The sequence below is a fragment of the Urocampus carinirostris genome, chromosome 16, assembly GCF_059441175.1.
Source record: "Urocampus carinirostris isolate Australia breed hairy pipefish chromosome 16, RoL_Ucar_1.0, whole genome shotgun sequence".
NCBI lineage: Eukaryota > Metazoa > Chordata > Actinopteri > Syngnathiformes > Syngnathidae > Urocampus > Urocampus carinirostris.
In genome coordinates, this window is record NC_142364.1 from 6,755,069 (window position 1) to 6,781,749 (window position 26,681).

General features: G+C 39.9%; 1 protein-coding gene across 2 annotated transcripts in view; it reads right to left on the reverse strand.

The window, feature by feature from the left end:
• The window catches only part of abl1 (ABL proto-oncogene 1, non-receptor tyrosine kinase), a 56,813-nt gene that overhangs the window by 28,615 nt on the left and 1,517 nt on the right, over positions 1 to 26,681 (reverse strand). The window contains exon 2 of one of the 2 annotated variants that reach the window (XM_088355575.1): positions 21,849 to 22,203. In XM_088355575.1, coding sequence (XP_088211701.1) covers positions 21,849 to 21,975 — 127 coding nt within the window. In that variant the 5' untranslated portion in view covers positions 21,976 to 22,203. Of the gene's footprint in view, positions 1 to 2,422; positions 2,502 to 21,848; positions 22,204 to 26,681 lie in introns of those variants that run through there. The other variant, XM_088355576.1, reaches the window with a different exon arrangement.

Sequence of the window (26,681 nt, forward strand, 5' to 3'; positions counted from 1 at the left end):
CGACTATTTTCTCAACCGCACCAATCTTTCTTATTCCACTTTCATTTCAAAAGAAACGGCTCGCCTATTCTTGACACTTTACACCAACCATATTGAATGGATGCACGAGATATTAAACAATAAAAATGTCAAAGTTCTTAGCATGCTAAAGATACAGTACACGCAGTTTACACACAAACTAGGAAAGAGAAGCTGGATTTCTTCTCCGGGGTGGATGCTGGGTGATCTCTCACAGCGCCACACGCAGGTAGTGGAAAGAAGCTACAGGAATATCCTGTACTCTGAAAAAGGTGCAGACAATACAAAATCTAACAGCAATGTTCGGATATTTTTCCACATCCCGAAAAAAAATATCGAATCTACCATTTTTCGTGAGTCGAATGGTCGTAAGTAGGGAAGCGTCTGTATTGCTTTTTAAATTCATACTACCTGTACTGTATATCATTTAACATATTATTATCATAATCGTCTGCAAGAGGGCGCTCTAGAACTGTGTTGATCATTCCTTTAAAGCGGAAGGAGGAAACAGTTTCTAGTCTACCCCCTCCGAGTGGTAAGCATATATTTTTATGTCAGATATACCTGAATAACTCTTAATATATTGCATGGTTACTGACATTACCAGACATGTCAATCGTGTAACGTTAGTATACTGTACATTCAGCTTGTTGTTCTCCATTTGATTTTTTATTTGAAATTTCCTCTGTCTTTGGTGTTGGAATTTATCAAATCAATTTCCCCCAAAAATGTGACTTACTACTCCAAGTGTGACTTGTAGTCCGGAAAATATGGTAATTAAATATCAATAATACACCTGAAATGATCATTTCTAATTAATCAAAAGTTTTTAGAGGATTTTAAAGACAGTTCATGTGCTTTTCGGGGTAAAAAAGCGGTCCCAATGCCAAATGTATGAGGTCAACCCTGAGTTCAGCAATGCCGTGGCCCTTGTGAATGTGCTGTGAAACAGAAGCTATCCAATGAGGAAGCTTGCTTAAGTTTGCACTGTTGCTGGACATTGCTAGAAGAGCGACAGGCTTGTGTTGAGCGTTTTAGTAATGCATCGCTTAGCCGAGTCTCGTGCCACGACGAGAATGTCACGATTTTAGAAAACAATGTGTCGAATCACCAGACAAACCAATCATTTCAAACCAATTCTGTCATTGGTAATGATTTACGAGAATGAGAAAGTTCATGTTGGATAGAAATTCATATTGCACTTCATACAGATTGTCTTAAAAATACATACACCTTTTTTTTCAATCTCTGTGAAACGAGTCGGAGGAAAGATAACAATGATTTTATATTAAATGAGATAGAATACTTTTTTTTTTTTAATTATTCTTATGCGTTATTTAGTATTTCCTCATCGTTCTGGGCTTGACTTAAGCTAATTGTTTTTCCAGTACTAGGTTTCACAATAATAAATATGTACGGTACTTTACATAGTTAAGACACCACTTTAAAAGTATTTTTGCACACATTCTATATGGAGATCTGCCTTTTTTTTGGGCACTAATGTTCACGACCAATCTGTTGGAGGGAGTCTGCAAGCACGAACACCGTCATTATGCAAATAGACTTCATTCCTGCATTTTAACTTATGACAAAAACCGGATTACTCCATTCATGTCACTCACAAAAATCAACTAAGGACAGTGCTTGTTTTCTCCCCAAGTGTCTCCATTGCAGCCTATATTCACAAGTTGTGCTTATACATATGGCTTGCCAGATGCATCGACTTAAACGATATATGAATGGATATAATTGAGTTACACTATATATGAATGGATATAACTGACTTACACTAAATATGGGTGGATAAAATGGTGGCATTGTTACCATGGAGGCAAAAAATGAAACGGAAATGTCCAGAAGAAACCAACAAATGCAATTGAGGCTTTTTTTGTAAGAAAGCTTAGGCATTCACTAAAAACGATTGGTTATGGAATGGATTGACCGCAATTAACAAGGCAATAGTGTAATACTAAATACAGATAAGAGGCAGAACTAAACGTAATACAAGAAGTTTCCTGTAATTTCCAAGAATAATCTAATAAGCGTCAAGAAGATTTCGGTTTGGGGTGCTGATTCGAGATTAGATGCGCTTTCCTTCTGAACAACAGTCAAGCAGGACCCGGCCGGGGAGTCAGATTTCCGTGTATTCTCTCTTTTTTCCACTTCTTTCCGGCGTGCTAGCCAGTGTGTCTGGCGTCTCTCACCTACTCAGAGTTGCACTTTCCCCTCCCCATTCTGCAGTTTCCACAAAGCCAGCCACTCTGGCTTGCAACCCTTTTCAAGCATCTCTTTTCAAAATGACACTACCTTTTGATCAATGACAATGATTTTATGATGTTCTATGATGTACAAAATAAGATTGCCGACCATCAATTTTTTTTTTAAATGAAACCGGCGTACTCACCTTCCAAGTAGCAGCTGGAGGAAGACGAAAGCCCCTTTTTAGATTTACACCCCACCAATTTAAGGCAAATCTCCAACATTTTCATTTGCCTTCTTTCCCTTCCCGCTTAAAAATGCCTTCAAAACGGACTCCTGCCCGGCTTTTTACATGTGTCCCAACGGTTTAAGGCAAAATAAAAAGGGAATTAAAAGCAGTTTTTTATCATTACAAGTATCCCCGGTGCAGATGCACAGTGCGGAAAATCTACGAACTTTCTTTGAGTGTAGCATCCGTTTTTCTGTACGAGTCAGTATTTGCCGGCGTGAAAATGGATCCGGAAAGAACGTGGGGGGACGTGTCCATGCCCTGGCGTCAATTGAGTGGACAGGAGGTCCGGCTCCGTGGTGCCATTCCTCTCTCCGCTGTCCCAAGTGCAGAGGAAAAGCACGGGGACGAATTAGAGCTGCCAACAAAGAACCTCTTCTTTCAGGATCGGCCGGCTGCACTCGATGACATCAGCCGAGCCCTCCCAACTCCGGCAACGTTCAAACAAAGTCAAGAAAGGAAGACGACTCCCGAGCACGCTCCAAAAACATAAAATTCACAGTGAGGCAAGAAGCGAAAAACGCTCGGGAGTCCTCGTTAAAAATTGGAGACGCTTCGCGGAGCTTTCATGTTTTCCTTCTGTTGAAGTCATCCGACGCTTACAAGAAGCTCCTCCTTCTTCCAACCCCCTTCCCACTTTTTTTTTTCTTTCTTTCCCGGTGCTCTTCCTCCATTCTGGAATGTTTACAGGTTAAGGAATTAGAGCTGGACAGAGCTCAGGGCTTATTGAAAGACAATCAGTGGAGGCCAACTAATGGACTAGAAGAAGCCCATCAGACTTTGGGGCGCTATCGAATGCATTTGAAGGAAGGAGACAAACTTCCAGGGAATTTTGGGGACAGCCGCAGCGGTTTGACCATATGAGGAAGGACGGGCTGAACCTTGGCAGGAGACGCAACACTCGCAACACATGTTTAATCTCTTTCTTCTGTCTTGCCTCAGCTGTCTCTCAGAGCGATTCAAGGTTGCACTCGCGCAACTGCGCTGAATCTACTAAAAATATCTGAAATATATCAACATTTAAGCATACAGACACATTTACTAAACGCAGACCACCGTTTTTTATACAGGAAGACTTCTACAACAGACTAAACCGCATTATTAGTCTTATTCCTCCAAAAGGATTTAAACATAACGTTTTGAATTAGCAATAATATATGATACACATACATGTATATTTAGCAATGATAATCTGATAACCAGTAATTCTAATTGAAATCTTAAATCTTGACCCTCAATTTCTCTATTTAGTAAATATTTCCAATCACTGGTTGCTATATAAGTAAGATCTTAGGCCCGAACCCCACTCAAAATGGGGGGTGTGGGGTGTTTATTCGGCAAAAAACACCTCTGCTCCTCACAATTATGAAAATTCGGGTTTGGTCCATCAAATCAAGTTAATTTGTCAGGCTCTGGCTGGGCCTGGACCGTAATACACATGGGCCGGGTCAGGTTGGGCTTGATATATTTTTTTTATCCTAGCTCTAGGTAGGTTGTTATAAAGTATCTATCTATCTATCTATCTTATAATGACGAATTTATCTAATTATTCCAATCTGGTCCAGCCCTAGCTAATCGATTGATTTAGCATTTTAGGGGAATTATTTAATGTGCAGCTATTTATTTTTTAAAAACCTTAGGGGTGATGGGAACATCGATAGTCCTCATCCTATTGGTTATACTGGAACTTTGGTTCTGCATATACGGGTAGCGTCAGTCTGGTCCTAGTAAAGATTGAGCATCGGTGAATGGTCAGGAAATTTTACCACGGATGCACTGAGATGAAAATGTAGGACCAGAAACCAAAACCCCATATGTAGAACACATGGACGAAAATAACGAAAATGAAACGACGGAAAAAAATAAAAAGGTTTTACTGACTTACCAAGAAGGTACAACCTAAAATAATAAATGAAAGGTATTTTACTACAAGCTAACAGTTTAATACATTTTCATGAAAAACAAAGAGAAAGTAACACTTGTATAGTCGGGAAAGTAAAATAAACAAAATAAATAATAAATTTAACTCTCACTACACATATCTTGGAACCACTTCGGGAACAAATGGACTGAATGTGTTTACAAATCAAACAGCTCAAATGTACAAAGTTATCTCTGTAGTGTTAACGTGTAAACATTAGCTTGTGTCCAGCTACTGGGTTGGAGCAAACGGATGAATGTATTGCTGGCAAACTTGGCACAATTCTTGTATTTGAGTTTCTTATTTGGTGCAAAATGATATATAAAGTAATGTGTGATACACAAACTCGCCCCCAAGTTGAAACCAGCTTCGCAAGGTTCACCTCACTTCAGACGTCAAAACAACACCATTCTTTCGCAAACCATTTAAGGGTTTATTTTTTTCTTTCGACAAAAGCCGAAAAGGCATCCACATTTTCGGGTGCCGAAAATTCAGCTCACACCTGATTTTACGTACTAAAATGTTTCCATTTAAATAAGGACAATATTATGGTGGGGAAGTGGACTTTGTTCAATACTTGAGAAAAGTTGCTAATGCTACAATAAGAACCAGGGGACTATTTTAATTATGAGCACTGCAGAGGAAAAAGAAAACAAAAAAGGGGTCCATCTTGTCTTGAGCAGAGAATCTTGTTGTTTGATCTCACTCATCTTTGGTAATGCTTGCAATGCTTACTGTACGGCAAACATTTGTATCCCTCTTTTAAACAAATACTCCTCCCCCATCACAGGCACACCACAATCACAATTCGCAGGCCTTTTCTCGCAGCCCATTAATTTACCACAGTGCTACACAAACTAGGGGGAGATGAAAAGATGAAGTCAAATTGGGGCAATAAAAGTAAGGTGGAGACCTCAGATGGAGGAACACGAAGCACATGGTTTGCAAGTGAGATCATAGGAGCGAACAATGATCTATAATCAAGCAGTGAGCAGACATACATTGACCTACAGGTCTAAGACTTTCTGGAACTTCAAAGTGGTCCCAAATGGATATTTGCTGACTCGGGTGATCATAACGTTAAATGTATTCTGTACCAGAGCTGAAATACCTTGGCCTGGGAGCACCAGCTCACTGCTCAAACAAGTCTGGGAGTGCTCAGTTAATTTCCCAAGGTGAATTTTCAACATGCTCCGGACTTCAAAAAGATGCCTTTGGTTGTATACTGATAAACCTTCCGAGGAACTTGTTGGCGGCAATCAGAGCAACCAAGTGTGTTTGTGATGCAGTGCAGAGTGAGGGGAAAATGTAAACGCATTACGGCATGCATAGTGCAAATGTTTGCAGTTCTTGGGGAGCGAAGATGCTGTTGACTAGATACAGAAAGAAGAAACTGAAATAACCAGGGTTTACACATTTTTCATGACCAAATTCAAGCACTTTTCATGCACTTTAGAGGCCAATTTTTCCAATTTTCCAGTATCTTCAAATCCGGCATTGGTCAAAAGAACGTTTTTTTTTGTTTACTTAGTTGACTTAATTTAAGGTCGCTATCTTGGTACTAGCACATACTCTGTGCTGTTTTGAGCTGTTCCCATCTATGATATAGAATATTTTAGTGTTAATGGGCTGCTATAGACTGACATAAATTCTGCCATTCTGCTTCAACAATGCACACACACAAGGAGAGAGTCTGTAACATATTAAGGTGCCGATGGGATTTATATCACGTTTATGATCCGATATAATTTTCTTTCCTAACAAACAAGCAACTTAAATCATACACTTATGGAGACAATAAACCATGAATGTTCAAACAATGCACATCAGCCTGTGTCAGTCAGTCCGGAAGCTGACATATATTTCAACTGAGACAATGGGAACATAACATGAACACTGCAACAGGTTTACCACCCCAAAATGTCATGAACTGAAATGTCAACGCCACACAAATGTGGTCCTTGATCCTATTTACATTGACGTATGAAGTCACAAAAAACAATTCTGGGGAGAAACGTCGATTTTAAAAATAGCCAAAAATAAAATCACAATCTGTAAAAATTGATTTTTTGATATCGCAGTGGTTAGCGCGTGTGCAGCACAATTCTAAGGTCATGAGATCGAACCTCCTGTGTGGAGTTGGCATGTTCTCCCCGTGCTTGCGTGGGTTTCCTCCGGGCACTCCGGTTTCCTCCCACATTCCAAAAACATGTCAGGTTAATTGGCCGATCCAAATCGTCCCTAAGTGTGACTGAGCGAGCAAATTTTCTGTCCCTGTGTGCCATGCGACTGGCTGGCAACCAGTTCAGGGTGTCCCCTGCCCACTGCCCGAAGATAGCTGGGATGGGCTCCACCACCCCCGCAACCCTACTGAGGATAAGCGGTGCAGATAATGGATGGATGGATAGATTTTTCGTCCCATCCGTAGCGCATAATGCATACTTGCATTCCACGAGGGGTTAAAAACAATTAATTATGTAGAGTTAATCACAGCCATCTTGGTGTTCCTATAAAAGTCACTGCAGGGGCTATCATGTGTTTTATATGCAAGCGAAGAATTACAAGCTGCCTTTCAGCCAGGCATATTTCACTCCCCAACTATCAATTACTGACTGGGCAGCGCTTTCGCATTTTTCGGTGCCATGATAAAAAAAAAATAAAAAGACACAAACGTCAGGCTTGACGTAAAGGTAAGTGCTTTATGAAAGCCTTCTATGGTTTGCCTCACGACAAATCGGTAATACACAGTCATGCCCTGCTCCGTCGACGAGGACGCGCTTAAATACCCGGATCTCGGCGTCTGGCGGTGCTGGAAATGAACGTCAGACAGCCCTTGGCGTGGATCCTGCCCATCGGTGAAGAAGATTTATTGCACTATAAGCTGAGCAAACCTAATTACAGAGGAGCGAGGGAGAGAGGCGAAACCGTGGCGGTCGTGCCGTGATTCTAGGCTGGCTCTGAATATTTGGGAATGACATCAGGAGCTGAAATCGTGCAGTGTGTTCAGCGATGGCGTCTGTTGCGTATATTTGCATTCTCTTTCGATTAATCTGCGAATTATCGACTGTCGGTTCGGTTCGCCGCTGCGCCAATCGCGAGCCCGGATGAAACTAGGCTAGTTGGAACCAGACGGGCTTTTTGAAAGTTCTTTTTAATCGGGGCGACAAGAACCAGGTGATTCATCAGGAACGGCGCTCATTTCCTTGAAGGCCACGATGGAAGGGCCAAAGAACAAACAAACTAGCCTAGAGCGCGTTGAAGGTTGTAATCAAGTCGTATTCAATCGAATTATACAATTTGACTTCTATTGGAGCAAAGTTGCTTTTTCCCCGCTCTCTATTCCAGGAATGCTGAGTCCTGGGATCAAGACCAAAGAGCAGAGAAGAAGCGAAATCGGACTCCATCAGGTATCCCCCTAAGAACACTTGAGTAGCTCCCAGATTGGTTCTGAAAAAAGCTCACCAGCGAGGCGTCGTAGTGAATTTCTAAGAAATTTTATTTTAAATTGGCATGATCAATTTTAGTGGTTCACTGCTTATAATAACCCTACTTCTAATAATTACAACCTGGTGGTAACATAATTATAACTTTGAGCAACATAATATTAACATAAATTGCTATTTTAGAAATGTATTTTAAACTGGTAGCATTTTGTGATATTCCGTAAAATAAAACGCTCAGGGTTCAAAAAGGTTGGCGACCAATAGCCGTGATGTATCCAATCCAAAGTGACAATCCACAAAATTTTCGGGACAGAATTTATTGGTTTCAAAAACGACTAAGTGCATTTTCACTAAGTTGCTGTAAGGCGAGCCGTTCAAAGCTGACTTTCACTTGGGGGCCAGTTTGTGCACAACACAGCTTGTTTTTCATTTTTCAAAAGTTTGTGATGCTTTAACATTAATTGCAACCTGGACTTACTGTTAAATTGTTTTAATTCGTAAACATGTTGATTATGTGAGACATAACACTACAAAGTTGAAACGTTCATGCCAACTTTTTATGTAATGATGTAATGTTCAATATTTACAATTTGAAAAAACGTAAAATAATTTTTAATGAACAGCGTCTTGGCGCTCTCTGCAGGACCAAAGGGCTACTACATCTCCCAGCATCGCAACAGATTAGTGTGCACCAGAGGTTAAGATCGGGCCTAAAAATTTTTGCCTGACCCGACCCGAGTCGTGAGTATATAGGTAGCTGGAAGGAGTAAGCCGTGCGACTTTTACACCGAAGAGGAAAATTTCTTTGGATTTAGTGATTTCGAAATAAACTGATAGTTTGGTAAGCATTTTCTTTATCTTAATAATCATTTGAGCAAAAGTAAGTGAATGCTGTGTATATCCTCCACGAAGGGGGAAAAAGAAAATGCAGGGAGAGACTTAATGATTGACATTTTAACCCAGGACCAAGATCTACCTCTAGTTTGCACCCTTATTTGCATTGATTTAACATACGTTGTGGCTTATAAATCACGTGATACAACGAATCGATGATCAAATCAGTCGCCAACGCTTCTAATCATCGATTTTAATCTATTTTGTCGATCAGTTGTTGCAGCCCTAATATATTTCCCAACGCAATACTATGCAATTTTTCGGGCTGTTTTCAAATCAGAGCCAAAAATAAAGCGTGAGTAATTGCAACCTGGGATCCATTTTACACACGATTATCACAATGCACAATCACTGACTTCTGGAAAGAGAAGTCAAACGTTTACGACTCTTTCAAAATGTCTAAAAATGGTCAAAGTAAAATACGAGGTTGCAAAGGTTTGAAGGCTGCAAAGTGATGGTCAAAAAATGGCCAATTTTGGAAATGACAGATCGTTCAAAAAATCTATAAAATACAATGTTTAGTTTTTCACATTGTGATCAAATTTGAGCTGGGACCAGGTAAGGCTTCAAGCTATTGCCTGACCTGTTTTCCAGCTAAGATGCCCATGCTACACTCTTTTGCAGGCATGTTTGTGCAAAAAAAAAAATCAAGTGAGAATAAAAAGCTTCTTTTTCCGTGGGTTCCAACTTAGATTACTCAACATTAATAGTACTTTCAGTTATTATTTCAGTTTGAGACAAAATGTCAGTGTGTTACCTTTCAAAAGAGACCAAAACTACAGTAAGGGGTTAATCCATTCAGTGACTTATTTTTCAGTTTCATTTGTTTTTGGATCAAGTGTTTCACATTTTCGTTTTTGGCCACAAATATTCATTTCACTGCGTCCCTACAACTGCCTGATCATCCAGATACAGAACTAAGAACGTTTACATAGGGTCCTTTGCTTTGTATGACTGCAAACAAGCTGCACGGATGTTAATAAGCAGCACCGACAGCCACTGTTTTTTTTCTCTCGGCGAAATGTGCAAACCATATGGAGTGGAAAGGAGGCGGGTGGGCCACGCAAGACAATCAGGAATCAGCATTAAAAAAAAAAAGTTGCGTAAATAGCAAAAAAAAAAACAGCTCCAATCAAAAGGTCGGACGCAAGCCTTACAGATGTTGGCCAGACTTGTGTTTGCGTGTTTTCAGTAGAACAATGAGTGTAGGGTAAAGAAGACACATATACAATACCATCTATTAAGAGGTCGAATATTTCGGCGAAAGGAATAAAAGTGTGCACCAGATGTGAGAGAGGGAGAGACTCCCCCACTTCGGCATTTATTGTTATTGCTTAACAAACACACCTCTGGCGCAGCGAGCTAATGAATCACAGGAAAACTCTAGGCTGTGTTGACATATTTTTAAGATTGGCTAACAAAAACAAGAGCTACGAGCCACGCTAGAGCATCCTGTAAAAAAACATTATGTAAAAACACAACATGGATGAATCGGTAAAATATTCTCTCGATGAATCGGATTTTGAAAACAGTTTTTAATTTCCTCCTATATTCAAATAGTGAAGTTTTGGACAGTATACAAAAAACAGAATGATCAATAATATAAAACAATAAAAAAATCCAAGTGTTTTTCAAATAACTTAACAATAAACAACGTACTAATGTATGCTATACACCTGCAAATGTGTAAGATAGATCATATTACATTTAGACGTATCATATACAACAAAATCGAAGAAAGCAATAAATGAAATTTTATCCGCCAAAAAATATCAAAAATGCAGACCCACTTTTTAAACAAATTAGTTTTTTGGGTTCAATCTTTGAAAATGATCAACATGCCCAATGAGCAAATAATATACAACATGGCCCCTGTGTTAAGATAAGCATGTCCTCATTATTTTTGCCAATTTTGTTTGTAAAGATGCAATGTAGAACCAAAACTATTTATATATTAAAAAAAAAAAACTTTGACAGTAAAGCGTCTCATGGCGTCATCTGCCAGATCAAAGTAGTACTACAACCCTACAACAGAATTTAATGCTCTTATTTGTATTGATTTAACGTGTTTAATTGCTTATACATCACGCAACACGACGCATCGATGTGGTCATTAGATGCCAACACATTTAATAATCGATTCAAATCGATTTTAGCGATTTGTTGTTGCAGCCCTAATATAACTGCGTATGTAACGCAAACTGTGTTTTACGGCTCAATGTAACACCAACAATACCACAAACTTTCTATTTTGTCTGATTCTCTCTTGTGGGCACCACATTGGTTACCCAGGGTCCTAGATTCTCCTGCTTTTAATAATGACTTTTACTGTATTTTATCGATTCATTGTTGCCGCCCCTAATATAATTGCATTGGTGCATGTAACGCAAACGGTGTTTTACCCCTCAACGTACCACCAACAATACCACAAACTTTCGATTTTGATTGATTCTCTCTTGTGGGCACCACGTTGTTTCCTAGGGCCTAGATTCTCCTGCTTTTAATGATCAATTTTAATGTATTTATCGATTCATTGTTGCAGCCCTAACATAATTGCATTGGCGTATGTAACGCAAACGGTGTTTTACCCCTCAACGTACCACCAACTTTCTATTTTGGCTAATTCTCTCTTGTAGGCACCATGTTGGTTACACAGGGCCTAGATTTTCCTGCTTTTAATAATCAATTTTACTGTATTGCATCAATCCGTTGTTGAAGCCCTAGAACATCCCCCTCCAATAATCGGACTCAATTCAACTTTCCAAACTTATAACTGATAAACAACTCCCAAAGATTGATTATCCTGTGGTGAGTGGAGAGCATTTCAGCCCCTTTTCCGTTGCACGGGATGTATCCAGTAAGAAGCTGGCCACGTGCGATCGTTCCGTGATGGCATTTCCATGACACTTTTTCAAGGCCGGGGCGGTTCCTCTGGAATGGTTCCTCAGAGGACTCTTTCTAAACACGTGCCAAGGACGGTTGTGGCGCCACTAGGTACGTTGACATGCTGGCTTGTGGCGCCACAGGGTACGATGACATGCTGGCAATAATCCGATTGGAAACGGAATATTGCATTTATTGGAGCAATCCGAATGAATCTTTTATATGCCCGCAGAAAAATGAATAAATTCAACAGAATGCAGTGTTTGATTTCACAGGCGTGGACGTGGTTTACTTTAATTGTAGGATAAAAATGGCGAAAGAAAGAAATGGAGTCCACAGGCCAATTGAACCCCAAAAAAGATGAAAAAGGAAGAGTTTATCTGAGCGCAACTAATAATTTCACATACAGACGCTGCCCTACTTACGAAAGAGAGTGTTTGTAAGTTGAATTTGTTTGTAAGTTACTTCAATGCTATGTTTTGTATGTTTAAGGTTTATATAAGTATGTTTAAAGGCTTGTATAAGTAACCTGTATTGTTTTGTCCTAAAAAATAAACATTTCATAAGATAACATGCTCTATAAACCTAAATAAAGTTGAGTTGAACTTACTTTTGGAAGATGCGCATCAAGAGGCCCTCCTCCGTGGTAAAAAGTGGCAGGAAAAAAAAAGCAATCCGAACATTTTCTCAACCGCATCAAGCTTTCTTATTCCACTTCCATTTCAAAACAAATGGCTCGCCTCTTCTTTACACTTTACATCAACCATATTGAATGGATGCACGAGATATTAAACAATAAAAACCTCAAAGCTCTTAGCGCGCTAGAGGTACAGTACACGTAGTATGTTTACACAGGAACTAGCCGGATTTCTAATGTTCTGTACTCAATACAAAATCTAACAGCAATATCCCATATTTTTCGACACCCTGAAAAAAAATTAGTTTACGTTTTTCGTAAGTCGAATGGTCACAAGTAGGGGAGTGTCTGTCCTTGCATAAGCAACAAAGGGAGCTGCAATAAGGATTTCAGCCAGAAGATGGCATCAGCAAGTATATTTTAGAAGTTACGTACACCTCGTTTACCTATCCTTTTTAATCCTAACAAGACAGTTTTCAGGAGAAGGATTTATCAATTTTTTATTGTGGTTTTGTGTTTTCAAAGTCAATACGCTATTAAATATGTTAAACATTGTGTATTCTTGGGAAAATCCTTTGTGTTAAAAGGACACTGAATGCAGCTTCAGCAAATACCCCCCGTTTTAAAATAAAAATTAAAACAAGAAACGTAGGAAAAGTTCTGGAAAGCTTGATCGTCAGGTTCTCAAAAATGTGGCCAATCTAACCTTTAAGGGATTTTTCAATTTATATTTTAGGTATTGTATTACTGTATTTTATTCTTCCAAAAAGGCCCCAAGGACACTATTGGCTTATATAATAGACTAATATTTAACTTCTTATTCTATGTCGCAAAATACGCGAGCATTTAACGAGGTGGTAAAACAATCATCATTATTTTTCAAGGCTACGTCTGAACATCTTTAGTGAAGTGTGTGTAGATTAGGCTTATTTGAAATTGATATAATACATTAACATACGACTAACGTAAATTCCGGACTATAGAGCGCACCTAATTATAAGCCGCACCCACCACATTTTAAGAGGAAAACCGATTTTGTACACACACAAGCCGCACCTGTACATAAGCCGCATGCGCCCACATTTAAACATGTAACACAAACACAAAATTAACCGGAACCCGACTTCAAGTCCCGTGATTGAAACTAAATGTCCTTCATTAAAGTCCACAGTCTAAAAATCACAGCCGGCATAATGAACGGAAAATTATACCGGTACTTAAGGTTTGATGCAGACCTGCAGGGTCCGGGTCCAGTTGAAAGTAATCCAAGGAAAAAAAGTGTATACTTCCAAAGGTAAGGGTGGGAAAAATGTATCAGATGAACACATTTACTCACGCAACTCCTTTTTCTTTAACCAACTTTTTACCCCCTCTTCTTTCCTTGTCTGTCCCTCACCTTTAGCGGTCCCCACTTAAATTCGGCACCCCGCGTTTGTTCCGCCCCTCATTTTTCGTTCACTCGTGCAAAACATATCAGAATAAGTGTCTAAAATAAATACAAATAAATACATTACAAAAATATACAGTTGCAAATACATATTATACATGGTTACACATATTTACAAAGAAAGACGGTACACCGAGAGAGTTTTCAAAGCTTTAATAATAATAATAATATAGCTGTGACAGGGCAGTTAATGGTAGCAACACTCGAGCGCCGCTAGCGGCCATTGGAAAAATGACATAAATTGGCCGCATCACTGAATAAGCCGCAGGATTGAAAGTTAGGGAAAAAAGTAGCGGCTTATAGTCCGGAATTTACGGTAATTCATTTGAGGTTTTTTGGAGGAGCTTTTGTCAATAAATGAAAAAATAAATTTGGGGACAAAAAGATCCTTGCGTCTTTTATATGACAATTTTAATCTAATTCACAATTATCGTGATTATAACGTCCTCCATGATTGGCCGGCCGTATTAATCAATGTGCCCTTGATTTTAACATTTCCGCGCGTGACAACAAGCGTGTTTGTTTTGGTTTCCTAGGTGAACACGCTACAAGCAGGCCCAGCACATATTAACACGTCTCTTATACGCTGACGCCCGTCAAAAAATTGTTATGGTTTAAAAGTTTACTCGCACAAAAAGAATGTTGTTATCGTTGCGTAAGCGTGTGTTAGCTGCTCTGATGAATACAAAGCTCTTTTGGGGAGGTAATACGACCTCGCGTGAGATACATCAAGCTAATTTTAGTTTAGTAGTTTAGTAGTTTTTTTTAACCTTTTTTGATCCAAAGCACATTTCTTTCATTGTGAAAAATCTCACGGCAGTCAGCGGTCAGTGCCGTTGCAACTCCGGTAAAAGTAAATCCAAATGCAAGATAGCTTACGCTAAACCGCACAGGCACACAAATGGGATAATTTCCCACAGAACAGGACGACGATGTCTGGTACCGTTCCCATTTATTTTGTCCCGTTTAATTTCGGTTTCCAGTTTTGTTTCAGTCTATTTTTGTCCTGTTAATTATTTTGTCCAGTTTTCGTTCCCGTCTAATTTTTCCTGTTTATTTTCGATATCCTGATTCATTTTCTATCCTGTCTGTCCCGTCCTGTCCGGTCTCTGGCTTCCTGTCTTTCCACGCCAGACCGATGCCTAACGTGCATGACTCCCTATTTCCCGTAAAATGAAAAGCTCGTGTGAGAACGTCACGCGTTTGGGTCCTGATCCGGTTCTGGTTCCTGACAATCGAGTTTTTCAATTTGGGATTAGAAGCAACAGGTTACAGTTGCTTTATCCCAGGGAGGGCACACTTTTTGAGTGGTGGGCGGCATTAAGATATTTGACAGAGCGGCCGGGCTAGGAGAGAAATAAATTAGTAGTTTTATTTTTTTTTTTTCAATCTCCTGAGATGGAATATTGATCTGCTACCTCAACCAGGCATGAGGACTAGTATCTATTTTTAAATAAATATACATGTAGAGATTTATATATAGATGTTATTGTTCCTTTCATATTTGTTTATTAATAATGTGTTTCAGAACTTTTATTTCAAGTCACTCAGAATTAAAACAAAATAGTATATTAAACCCTTTTTAGTATTACATTTGATAATATACATTAAAAGGGGACATTTGATAGATATCTTGATAAATACAAGATAAAAAAAATGCACAATTAAAGAAAATATATAGAAAATGCCATTTACATTATTTCAAAGTAGACAAGGCAGTACATGTCTTTCGACAAATACACTTCTATGGAGGAAGGGGCCACAAAGGGATGGGGACAAAAGTGACACCAGTACAACCTTTGATTCTGTGGACCGGGTGAAAAAGCCTGATGGTTGATAATAGACCGACAAGCCATTGTTTGCCCACACTTTAAGCCCCATTGTTAGGATTACTTTCGAGAAGGCCACATTTTCCTCTGCGGTAAGTAAACCGCCCTCGCTTTGGACTAAGGTTAAATACTTGAGATTTCAGAATGTGAACATCTCCCATCTGTGTATCTTCTTAATGATCACCAGTGGCAAATATATTGCAACAGACGACCAATGACTGCAACAGCCAATCCGTTATATGGAAATATTTGTTATATAACACCAACAAATTGTTGGTTGCCCAGCAGTCGGCGATGGACTGTGGTTTCAGTGTCGCAAACATTTTTAAATTCTTCAAATTTCAACAGGTCTGGGTGGGGGGGATGTGAAGCCACTGTGTGCTTATTAATGCTGGGGAAAAAAGCCATTAATTCAGAATTTGTCCCAACCACATAGCTAAGATCAGTGATCGCCAACCTTCTTGAAACGGAGAGTCGCTTTTCTGTTACCAATTAGTGTGATGATCTACCAGTTTGATACTCAGATGTAAAATAACATATGTTATTACGATGTTTTTACTACGTTATTAGTATGTTAATATTAGGTTTGATTACTACATATTTTACATTTATATTTTATACCATTAGATAGATATAGAGAGATAGATAGATAGAGATAGATAGATATAGAGAGATAGATAGATAGAGATAGAGAGATAGAGAGATAGAGAGATAGAGAGAGAGAGAGAGAGAGAGAGAGAGAGAGAGAGAGAGAGAGAGAGAGAGAGAGAGAGAGAGAGAGAGAGAGAGAGAGAGAGAGAGAGAGAGAGAGAGAGAGAGAGAGAGAGAGAGAGAGAGAGAGAGAGAGAGAGAGAGAGAGAGAGAGAGAGAGAGAGAGAGAGAGAGAGAGAGAGAGAGAGAGAGGAGAGAGAGAGAGAGAGAGAGAGAGAGAGAGAGAGAGGAGAGAGAGAGAGAGAGAGAGAGAGAGAGAGAGAGAGAGAGAGAGAGATGGACTGTTCACTCTGCTAGCCTCTGGGAAGAGGTACTGCAGTGTGCGGTGCAGGACCACCAGGCTCCGCAATAGTCTAGTCCCCCTGGCCATTAGACTGTTAAATGGTCAATCTAACATATAGTTAACTTAAATCGAAACGGCTGCTAATCTGACTTTTTGCACTACTGGCAGTTTTTTATAGCTTGCCACTCCTTGCACATTGCTCTCTGCACTATTGTAATTACAGCGTTATTGATACAGTGTTAATGTTACTGTGTACCTGACTTGTTAACCTGACTGCCCATTTTGCACATCTGGTTAGCTACTCTTCTTGCACTATCGGCACTATGGTAAAATACTATACGTAGCCAAAATACAATACAACTTTATTTATATCTGTACATTCAAGGAAACTGTGGGGGTCAGATGCATCGACATTTCGTTCTGTATACACGTGTACTAGAATGACAATAAAGTAGATCTGAATCTGAATCTGATATAGAGATAGATATAGATATTTATAGAGAGAGATAGATATAACTATAGAGAGATAGATGGATAGATAGAGATAGAGAGACAGATTAGGTAAAGAGATAGAGATAGATAGGGATAGAGAGTTAGAGAGATGAAGAGGTATAGAGATAGATAGATAGAAATATACGAAAAAATACACACTGTAATAAAAATAGGGTAATATGCAAATGTGGGGTTGGGGTTTAATGTGGGCTTTTACTCCCCCGGGTGGAGTTAAAGAGCCATTATCATTCTAGGAGGATTCATCATGCATTTTAAGACAGTGATCATGTCAATGATTTGTCATGCCAGTTGGAAATCAAACTTCCTACACATTCGTTAGGAAATGAAACGCCGGTATATAAATCCCAGCATACACCGCGGACTACTTCGCCTTCGGGGGAAAATCTAGTCGGCGGCTGCTTGCCTTAGTTGCAAGACAAAGCTTTTAGGTGCGCCTTTTAGTGCGGAAAATACGGTAACCTTTTAATCCCAAAAAATGATTTCTCAATTATAAAATACACGTCGGTTGCAGCCCTACAGTACCAACAATACCACAAACTTTTTTGGGGGCTGATTCTCTCTTGTGGGCACCATTTGGGTTACCCAGGCCCTAGATTCTCCTGCTTTGCAGAAAACCACCTGCCACAAGTAAACATTAGACAATGATTTGCCAATCGGGCCTCTGTCCCAAAGCAAAAGGTCCCACAACTTCCCAACAGCTGGCGTGCACAAGCATGACTTGGAGGCGCCTGCTGCGAGGGTGCGAAGGCGTTTCTGCAACGTACGGTCTTCAAGACCCGTACAGATATTATAGAGGGGGGATCTAGTGTCTAGACTTTATAGATTCCACGATGTTCCAGCCAAGAAAGCGCCGGTTGCACACTAAAAGAGATCCTCTTACCGCAAACACACACTTGCGTGCAGCTGCCGTCGAGTGGGGGGGGGACAACACAGGCGGGCACACAAATCAAATTATGTCACTGATGGGATGTGCCACCAACTGTGGGCGATGATTTTGAGAATGTAGGGAGGAAAAACCCCACAAAAGCATGAGGAGATCATGTCAATTCCACACGGCAAGACCATAGCCTGGATACATAGCCATATACTAACCAACTACTATTATACTATGCTTCCCCCTGCAGGAAACAATTATATGGAAACTCCCATATGCAGTGAACATTTGAATAATGAATGTCAAATTAATAAAATGAATTCCACCTAACGATCAAAAAACATTCATTTACCTTTCTAATTTACTTATCCTCTTAAATAAAAAGACTCATTTACAGTTAATTCGCCCCAATTTCAATGTAATAATGGAAAACAGACACCACCTTTTACTTAAATAAATCAGGGGGGTGGGTGGTAGGACTCAGCCAATAGTAATTTTATCCTCAAAATGACAAAAAAATTGATAATATTTTCGTTAGGAGGTCAAATTCAATTAAAAAACGTTTCGAAAGAAATAATCGTTAGTAAAGAAAACTCCTTTATTAAAGACAAATTGCCAACAAATTCATTCTTACCACAGCAGCAGAAACTTCAGGTCAATTTATGCGTATTTATTTTTCCGTTTGTTGCAAGAAAAATATTCTTTATAAATAACAATGACCTAAAATGGCTTTTGGCAGATTTTTTTAATTGGTTAGGAATGACTAATATATTTTTTGCCATCAGAATTCGGCGATAAAACTCATTTAATGTAGATTTAAATTTAATTGAAAAGCAAAAAGGTGAAAAGAGAAAAAAAAACTTAAAACCAAAAATCTCAATGAGGAAACAATTTATTTGTTTCATTACACTTATAATTTAAGAAATGTCAAAGATTTTCGTTCATGAATAAAGATGTCTCAATTTAACACCTTTTGATTTACTATTTCCCTAAAATCCAGGGCTTTGGTGCCACCTTGTGACATTTTAGTGTTACAGAAATTAAATATGATCCGTCTTGTACCAATGAAGTAACAATTTTATGATTTGCATAACAAATTTCACAAAGATTTTAGAGTGTTTCAATTTGACACTTTATATGTCAACATCAATTGACTGCTTCTCTAAAATTCACGGGTTTGGTGCCACCTTGCAGAAAGACCACATTTCTATAGCGCTTTTCAAGTCACTGAAGACCTCCCAAAGCGCTTTACAATGTGCTTCACACTTACCCATTCACACACACACCAATAGAGAGTAAGCCATGCAAGGCGCCTACCTGCTTATTGGGGGCATTAGGGATTCAGTGTCTTGCCCAGGGACACTTCGACATATAACACGGAGGAGCCGGGAATCGAACCTACTTGATCTCTTGATCCCAAGACGAGCACTCTACCTCCTGAGCTAATGCCGACCAACAATGTGACAATAACATGTTCCTCATTTATGGTACATTCAGCTATCTGAACCACACGCTGGTCACACTATTAAGTGCACCGAAAAGACAGGTCTTCGCATGCCTGCGCAGGACGAGAGGTCTCAACCTGCCTACGGAGAAGTGGTGCGCCCCCGGCTAACAGACACGCACATTAAAAAAAGGGGAAAAAAAGAAAGACAAAGGCAGACAATGTATTGACATTGCCCTCCTCTTGCACTGGGATTCACATGACACCCCCTGTCCCACAACCCGAACAACCTCCAATTTGTTATGCAAGAGGTGGCGGAAACGTGAAGTATTGCATCCTCACGGAGTATCTTTGGTAAACCGATCAAGTTTGCAGCGAAGACAAGCATGCGATAAAAAGTAAGCCTGGACAAACATGGGACATTTCGAATTGTTGCAATTTACGATGATTAGTGTTGTCCCTACATGACAGCAAACGACATCTGACATTTTATAAAGACCAATGTTTTGGTCAGCTTTACACCCAATTACAGCAGATCCCCTTTATAAATGTTTTCCGGTTACGATGTGGAATGTAAGGGGCAGGCCTTTTATAGGCACCGATATTTGGAAATTTGACAGAAATGAGTATCTGCTTGCAGCACGGCGGCGCAGTGGTTAGCGCGTGTGCGGCACAGTTCTGAGGTCGTGGGAACCTCCTGCGTGGGTTCAAATCCAGCTCCCGGCCTTACTGTGCGGAGTTTGTATGTTCTCCCCGTGCTTGCGTGGGTTTCCTCCGGGCACTCCGGTTTCCTCCCACATTCCAAAGACATGCATTTCAGGTGGATTGGCCGGTCCAAATTGTCCCTAGGTGTGATTGAGCGAGCGAGTTGTCTGTCCCCGTGTGTCCTGCGATTGGCTGGCAACCAGTTCAGGATGTCCCCTGCCCACTGCCCGATGATTGCTGGGATGGGCTCCAGCACCCCCGCGACCCTACTGAGGATAAGCGGTGCAGCGAATGAGATGAGTATCTGCTTTGTGGCAGCAAGACAGTGCAGTGGCTAGCGCGTGTGCGGCACAGTTCTGAGGTCATGAGATCGAACATTCCTGTGTGGAGTTTGCATGTTCTCCCTGTGTTTGCGTGGGTTTCCTCCGGGCACTCCGGTTTCCACCCACCTTCCAAAAACATGCATGTTGGGTTAATTGGCAGGTCCAAATTGTCCCTAGGTGTGACTGAGCAAGTGAGTTGTCTGTCTCTGTCTGCCCTGCAACCGGTTCGGGGTGTCCCCTGCCCACTGCCCGAAGATAGCTGGGATGGGATCCAGCGCCCCCGCGACCCTACTGAAGATAAACGATGCAGATAATGGATGGATAGATGGATGGAGTATCTGCGTTTTTATTTTTTAACGGGCGGGTTATTTAGGCTCATATACAGCCAAGCTTACTCTCCCACTCCCCTTCCATCAGTCTCAAACGCTACCCAGCCGGCGCCGTCTGATTGGAAACGCACCGCGGGCTGAGCCATTGAAGCTAGAAGAATAACGATAGAGATGAGTAAACAGCGGCAGCTATGCTAACCTCCTGAATCTCCACGCGCCTGTGACTCAAGAGCGCTGATGATATCAAGATTTTTAAAAGTCTGTGAGAGAAAAACGCGTGTGTGTGTTAAAGAGATAGCATAAAAAGTGCAGTTAACTTGTTTAAACGAAGCCTGTTCAGGTAGAAACGGATATATTAGCTCTTATCATAACATGAGTTTGTCAATCAATTGTGTGTGTTTGTGATTGAGAGAGAGCTGAAAAGCACGCTTAAGTGGAAGGCTGAGTGATTAGCTGTTACCATAACATTAGTTTTTCAATCTCGCGCTAAAACAGGAGTGTCCTCATTTTTCAATTTGCGAGCTCTGTTGAAGTCTCGACGCACTTTTCGTTTTAAGTTCATTTACATCATATTGGTTGTTTTGACATATTTAAGTATTGTTAAAAAACAGGAAGCTGTTTAAGTTGGTAAGTACAAGTTGCTCCTTAGCCTAATTTTATTTCCTGCACTGTTAGTTTTCGGTTTAAGTGAAAGATTAGTCATGTTAGTTGTGTTGAAGTTCTAATTTATCTACTGTAAAGGGTTTCAGAGAGCTATTTAAATTCATAATAAACGTTGTTTCTTTTTGCATTATTAACAACTTCCTACACCAATTTTCAAAGCTAGCACAGCAAATAAATATCTGCTCCAAAAATCGGTTATCGGCCTCCTCTTAGCACTAATAATCGGTATCGTATTGGCCCTGAAAAGCCCCTACCTTTAGTTGATTGTATATCAAAACAAAAGTGCAACAAAGCATAAAATAAACAGATAGAAAAAAAACTGTGATATTTAGAGAATCAAGTCGAAAATCATTATTTTCAAGGGGACCTCAGATCATTATCAGACCTTTCCCATCGCTTTGAGATTTCTTACGTGGCCCTGGGAAGACAAACGAGGCTCTTACCGTGCACGGCGAAAACGTTGCAGGGCTGTGTCCCATGGCGTGCGGACTCCCTCTTGACACCCTTGATGAAGGCGGGAAGGCTGGGTCTTCTCTGGTCGCCGACAAACTTGCCCGGCTGCTGCCCCATAAGGGCAGGGTGCCAGGCCGCAGCCGGGACTCTGCGGGACGGACCCGCTGGTCCGACAACTGTCCGGTGGGTATGGGGTACGGGGACGGTAAGGAGGAAAGGGGAGCGCTCCTTCTCCCTGGCTCGGGGTCTCCTCTCCTAGTGTGGCGCAGAGTTGTCCTGCAGGTCCAAGCTACGCCAACGAGAGCCTTTTTATCACACATTAATGGGTTTGGGTGCTTGAGGAATCTGGTGAACGGGAGGACAATTTTTATTTGCGCAGTTCCATCTTTTGGTTTTCTATTATCTTTCTATTTAGAGCTGCAACTATTGGTTGACGTTGACAGAAATTGATAGTAGAAATAGTCATTGTTTACATCACTGTTTTTCAAACAATAAGCCGGGAGACCTTGTCTAGTATGCCGCAGGAAGTTGCCCAATTTTATCTTTGCAAAGGCATGCCATTGGTCATTATCTTTGCTTTCATCCAATGATCAGCTGAGTAACTAACATTCATCCATATCAGTAGGTGGCAGAAAACGCCTTTTTTATTTTTATATACAGTACTAATTATTGTAGTACAATATGTTGAATAACTTATTTTGTTTGATGAAGCGTCTAAGATTCTGTTACGAAAAAAAGGAAGGATCTTTCACATATTTTTCCAATTCTAATAATTGTTTTAACTTTAAACAAGTTACAACGTAGTAAAGAAAACTTTATTTAAAAATCTTGTGCTCATTTCAAGTAATTTTTTTTTAAATTTTATTTTCTAAAAAAAAAAAACATTAAAAAAAATATATATATATAGGTGAATCTAAAAATATTAGCAAAAATAAACCAAAAAGAATAACATATTACCTCCCAAGCTATGGTGACCGCAAATTGTATATTAAAAACCTTCATCAATTCAGCAACAGGATCATTTAAGCTTTTAGGGAAAAAAAAACGTAACTTTTTAAACATGTTCGATGGATGGTGTGTCTTGAGATTTGTCGGAAAAAGGCGGGCCTCGGCTCCAAAAGTAGGAAACACTGGACTCTACATGAATACAATCTCTGCTGAGTGTCACCCATGCACAATAGCATCTCTGTCTCGAGCGCTAACATAAACACACAGAAACGGCGCATACCAAAAAGGTCTTAAATTTGGGAGCATTTTAGCCGATATAGTGGTTAAAAAAACGACTTGGAAAGTTAGCAAAGCAAACCTGGCGTATCATGGCAGTAGCTCGGTGACGCATGAACGTTTAAAGAGCACATCAGACAGGTAAGATTCAAGTAACATTCAAGCCAACACGGTTTTGATGACATGTATTATACATTACATTATACAGTCCGATCAACTAACATTAAATAAAAACTGTATTTTCATCATGCCTATTTTTCTGGTGTTTATCATGATTGAACACATATTTAACTAGACGTGATACTAAATTTACAAAAAAATTGAATTATTAGCCGATTCTTTGACTAATAGTTTAGACAGTCAGTGACTGATTTCGTTTAACATACCTTCGATTGTTTACAATCCTGGTAGTTTATAAAAGAATCGTAGTCCCTCTGATGGTTTTCTGTCTACCATATTTTTTTGTGACTTCCATTCTTTCATTTAGGTTTGTCCAATTTTTCCTTTACCCCATCTCATCCCAACTTACATTATGGTTAACTTCCATTTGGCATTGCCTTTTTTCCTTCCTACCTGCTTGCTTTTCTTCCTTCACGTTCTAACTCCTTTTCTGTTATATTTATTTACTGTCACTTTATTGTCCCCTTCCTCAGATGTAGGAATCCTCCTTTTATGTCATCCATCTTAGTGCCTAAAAATTTCTCTTCAGTCTTCGTTTCCATCCTTTCATTTTCCAACCTTCTGTCCTCGTTGAGCTATTCCCACTTTCCATCATCCTTCTTTCGATTCAATTAGTCACCTTTTTATTTTTGGCATTGTTTTTCCAACCTTCCATTTCTTCTTTAATGCTTCTATCCCTTTTTCTAAATATTTTTCTTAGTTCGGGGGGGGGGTCACCAATATGGTGTCCCTAGGAACACCTGAATAGCCCGCGGACCGGTTCTGAAAATAGCTCATCACTCTTGGGTCATTCTGATTTTCTAGGAAATAAGTAATCACTGATATGATTCAGGGCCGCACCGCGGCGCAGTGGTTAGCGCGTGTGCGGCACAGTTCTGAGATCGAACCTCCTGTATGGAGTTTGCATGTTCTCGCCGTACTTGCATGGGTTTCCTCCGGGCACTCCGGTTTCCTCCCACATTCCAAAAACATGCATGTCAGGTTAATTGGCCGGTCCAAATTGTCCCTAAGTGTGAATGAGCGAGTGAATTGTCTGTCCCTGTGCCTGGCTGGCAACCAGTTCAGGGTGTCCCCTGCCCGCTGCCCGGAGATAACTGGGATGGGCTCCAGCACCCCGCGACCCTACTGAGGATAAGCAGTGCAGATAATAGATGGATGGATGTTATGATTCAGTGTTTTTATTACTAGATAAATTCTTCCAAAATTGATTTCAAGATTAACCTATAATGTATACTGTTTATGTGAATTACTTAGTCCCCTTACACAGGGCAGATGTTTTAGTGGTTGGCTGAGTCTAATTTAGTCATACTTGGAATAATTACTACCTGGTAATAACATAATAGTAATGTATTAACAACATAGTAATAACATGATATTTTACAAATGCATATCAACCTGGTGCCCTGCGATTGGCTGGCAACCAGTTCAGGGTGTCCCCTGCCCACTGCCCGATGATTGCTGCGATGGGCTCTAGCACCCCCGCGACCCTACTGAGGATAAGCGGTGTAGCTAATGAGATGAGAGTTGAGATATCAACCTGGTATCCCTTTGAGGTAATTGGTATCAAAAAGGTAGCACAGTGTCAAAAATAATTATGACCCCGAATTGATGTTGTTGTTCCTCCCTTGAGCTTTCTCCTACATTTAATCATTCGATATTTTCTTCATTTTTTGGGTTGGTTGGATACCTTAACCTCTAGGGTGGTAGGGGCACCATTTCCTGTGGTGTGTCCTGGGCGAGTTGGTGGCACCCATCCCACTCCAGGTCAATATGCGTTTCCACCTAGTCTCGAATCAAGGACTTTTCGCGTTTCAGGCTGCATTAATTTCTTTTTTAAATATATCAATTTAATATGGGTCAACCTCTTTATGGCCAATCAGGCAGGTACCATACATATTCATGTTGAATATGTGCGGCCATGATTAAAATCATATTAATAACTATAAATATACCAAGACAAAATAGAAAATGTATTCATTTTATGTCTTTTAAAGTGCGATTCTTCATCAGATACACCAAAGAGTTGTTTCTCTTGTCCTGCTTTGTTGCGTTCATTTATATCTTCAAGAAACAACTTTCTTTTCTACCTTCTCTAGCATTCGTCTCTGGTACCATGAATAAAATAGTGTGATATAAAATCTAGTGCCTTTTTGTATGTCGTCTACATCTCAAGTGGTCTAGTGTATTCTGCATTTTTAACGCCACGACCCGGATTAGATTCCCGTTGCATCCAATGTTCTGTGACTGTGATCAGCTATAAATCATTGTACAAATACCCAACTATATTACCGTAAAACCCTGCTATGACGCACACCCAAACTTTGAATTTAAAAATGTGCGCTATTGCATAAACAAATAGAGTAGCTAAAGCAGACGTCACTAACTTTTGAGAGCAATTTTGTTGATGTTACTGTTTACTACGAAGGGCTAACAGTTTGATATGTGTTACTAAAATAATAATCAGGTTAAAAAATGTGTTGAGTTGAATTATGTTTACGGTCATTGAACATGAACACATTGTAAGACAACTGCTATAAATATATAAAAGAATGTTTTTGGGTCTTGCCCTCTCAGATGGCCTTATATTGTGAGCTATTTTTCACCAAAACAACGTGTTTTGTGAGCAATTCCTGTAGGCAGAGACCCACATAATACATGACCCATCAGTACCCCAATTTATTGCCCGTTGAGAGTCAAAATTAATGAAGTGATGCTCAAAGAATTAAAATGTTTTATTTTATTGGTCAGATAACAAAAAAAGATATACAAAATGCATTACTGTGTCATGTCTTGCCTGTGATTGGTTCGTCGCCACACGTGAATGCTTTTGAGATACAATTGTGTCAAGTCATGTCATGTTTATTTGTATAGCCCTTAATCACAAAGGGCTGCACAGACCTCAGATTATTGCAAACCACAGACTATTATGACACCATCCCCTGATCTAAAACCTACATGAGGGCAAATAATACACAGATATTGTCAACATAAAATATAGGTTATTCATATGCTATGGAATAGTATTGTGTTTTAAGCTTAGATTAAATTAAAATTACAGTGTAATCCCTAATGTTTATCATATTGTTCATACGTAGCATCTGGTAACCGTGACTTTGCTAAGGTCTCCGCGATGAATTGAATTGTGGGTAAGTTCCTGCCACCTTGTGGGTGTTTTGGAGAACTACTTTGATTCAGTTTGAATTTTCTCTTCAGCCCGACAGTCGCAGAGTTACTGTAACTTGAAAAGCGCTATATAAATGCAAATACAGACCATTCATATAGAGCTTGTAAAACGGGGTAAAAGAAGGTTGTAATAGGATGCGGCATTGGTTCAGGAGGTAAAGCGCTCGGCCTGGGATCAAAAAGTCACGGGTTTGATTCCTCAGAGTTATATGTCGAAACGGCGGCGCAGTGGTTAG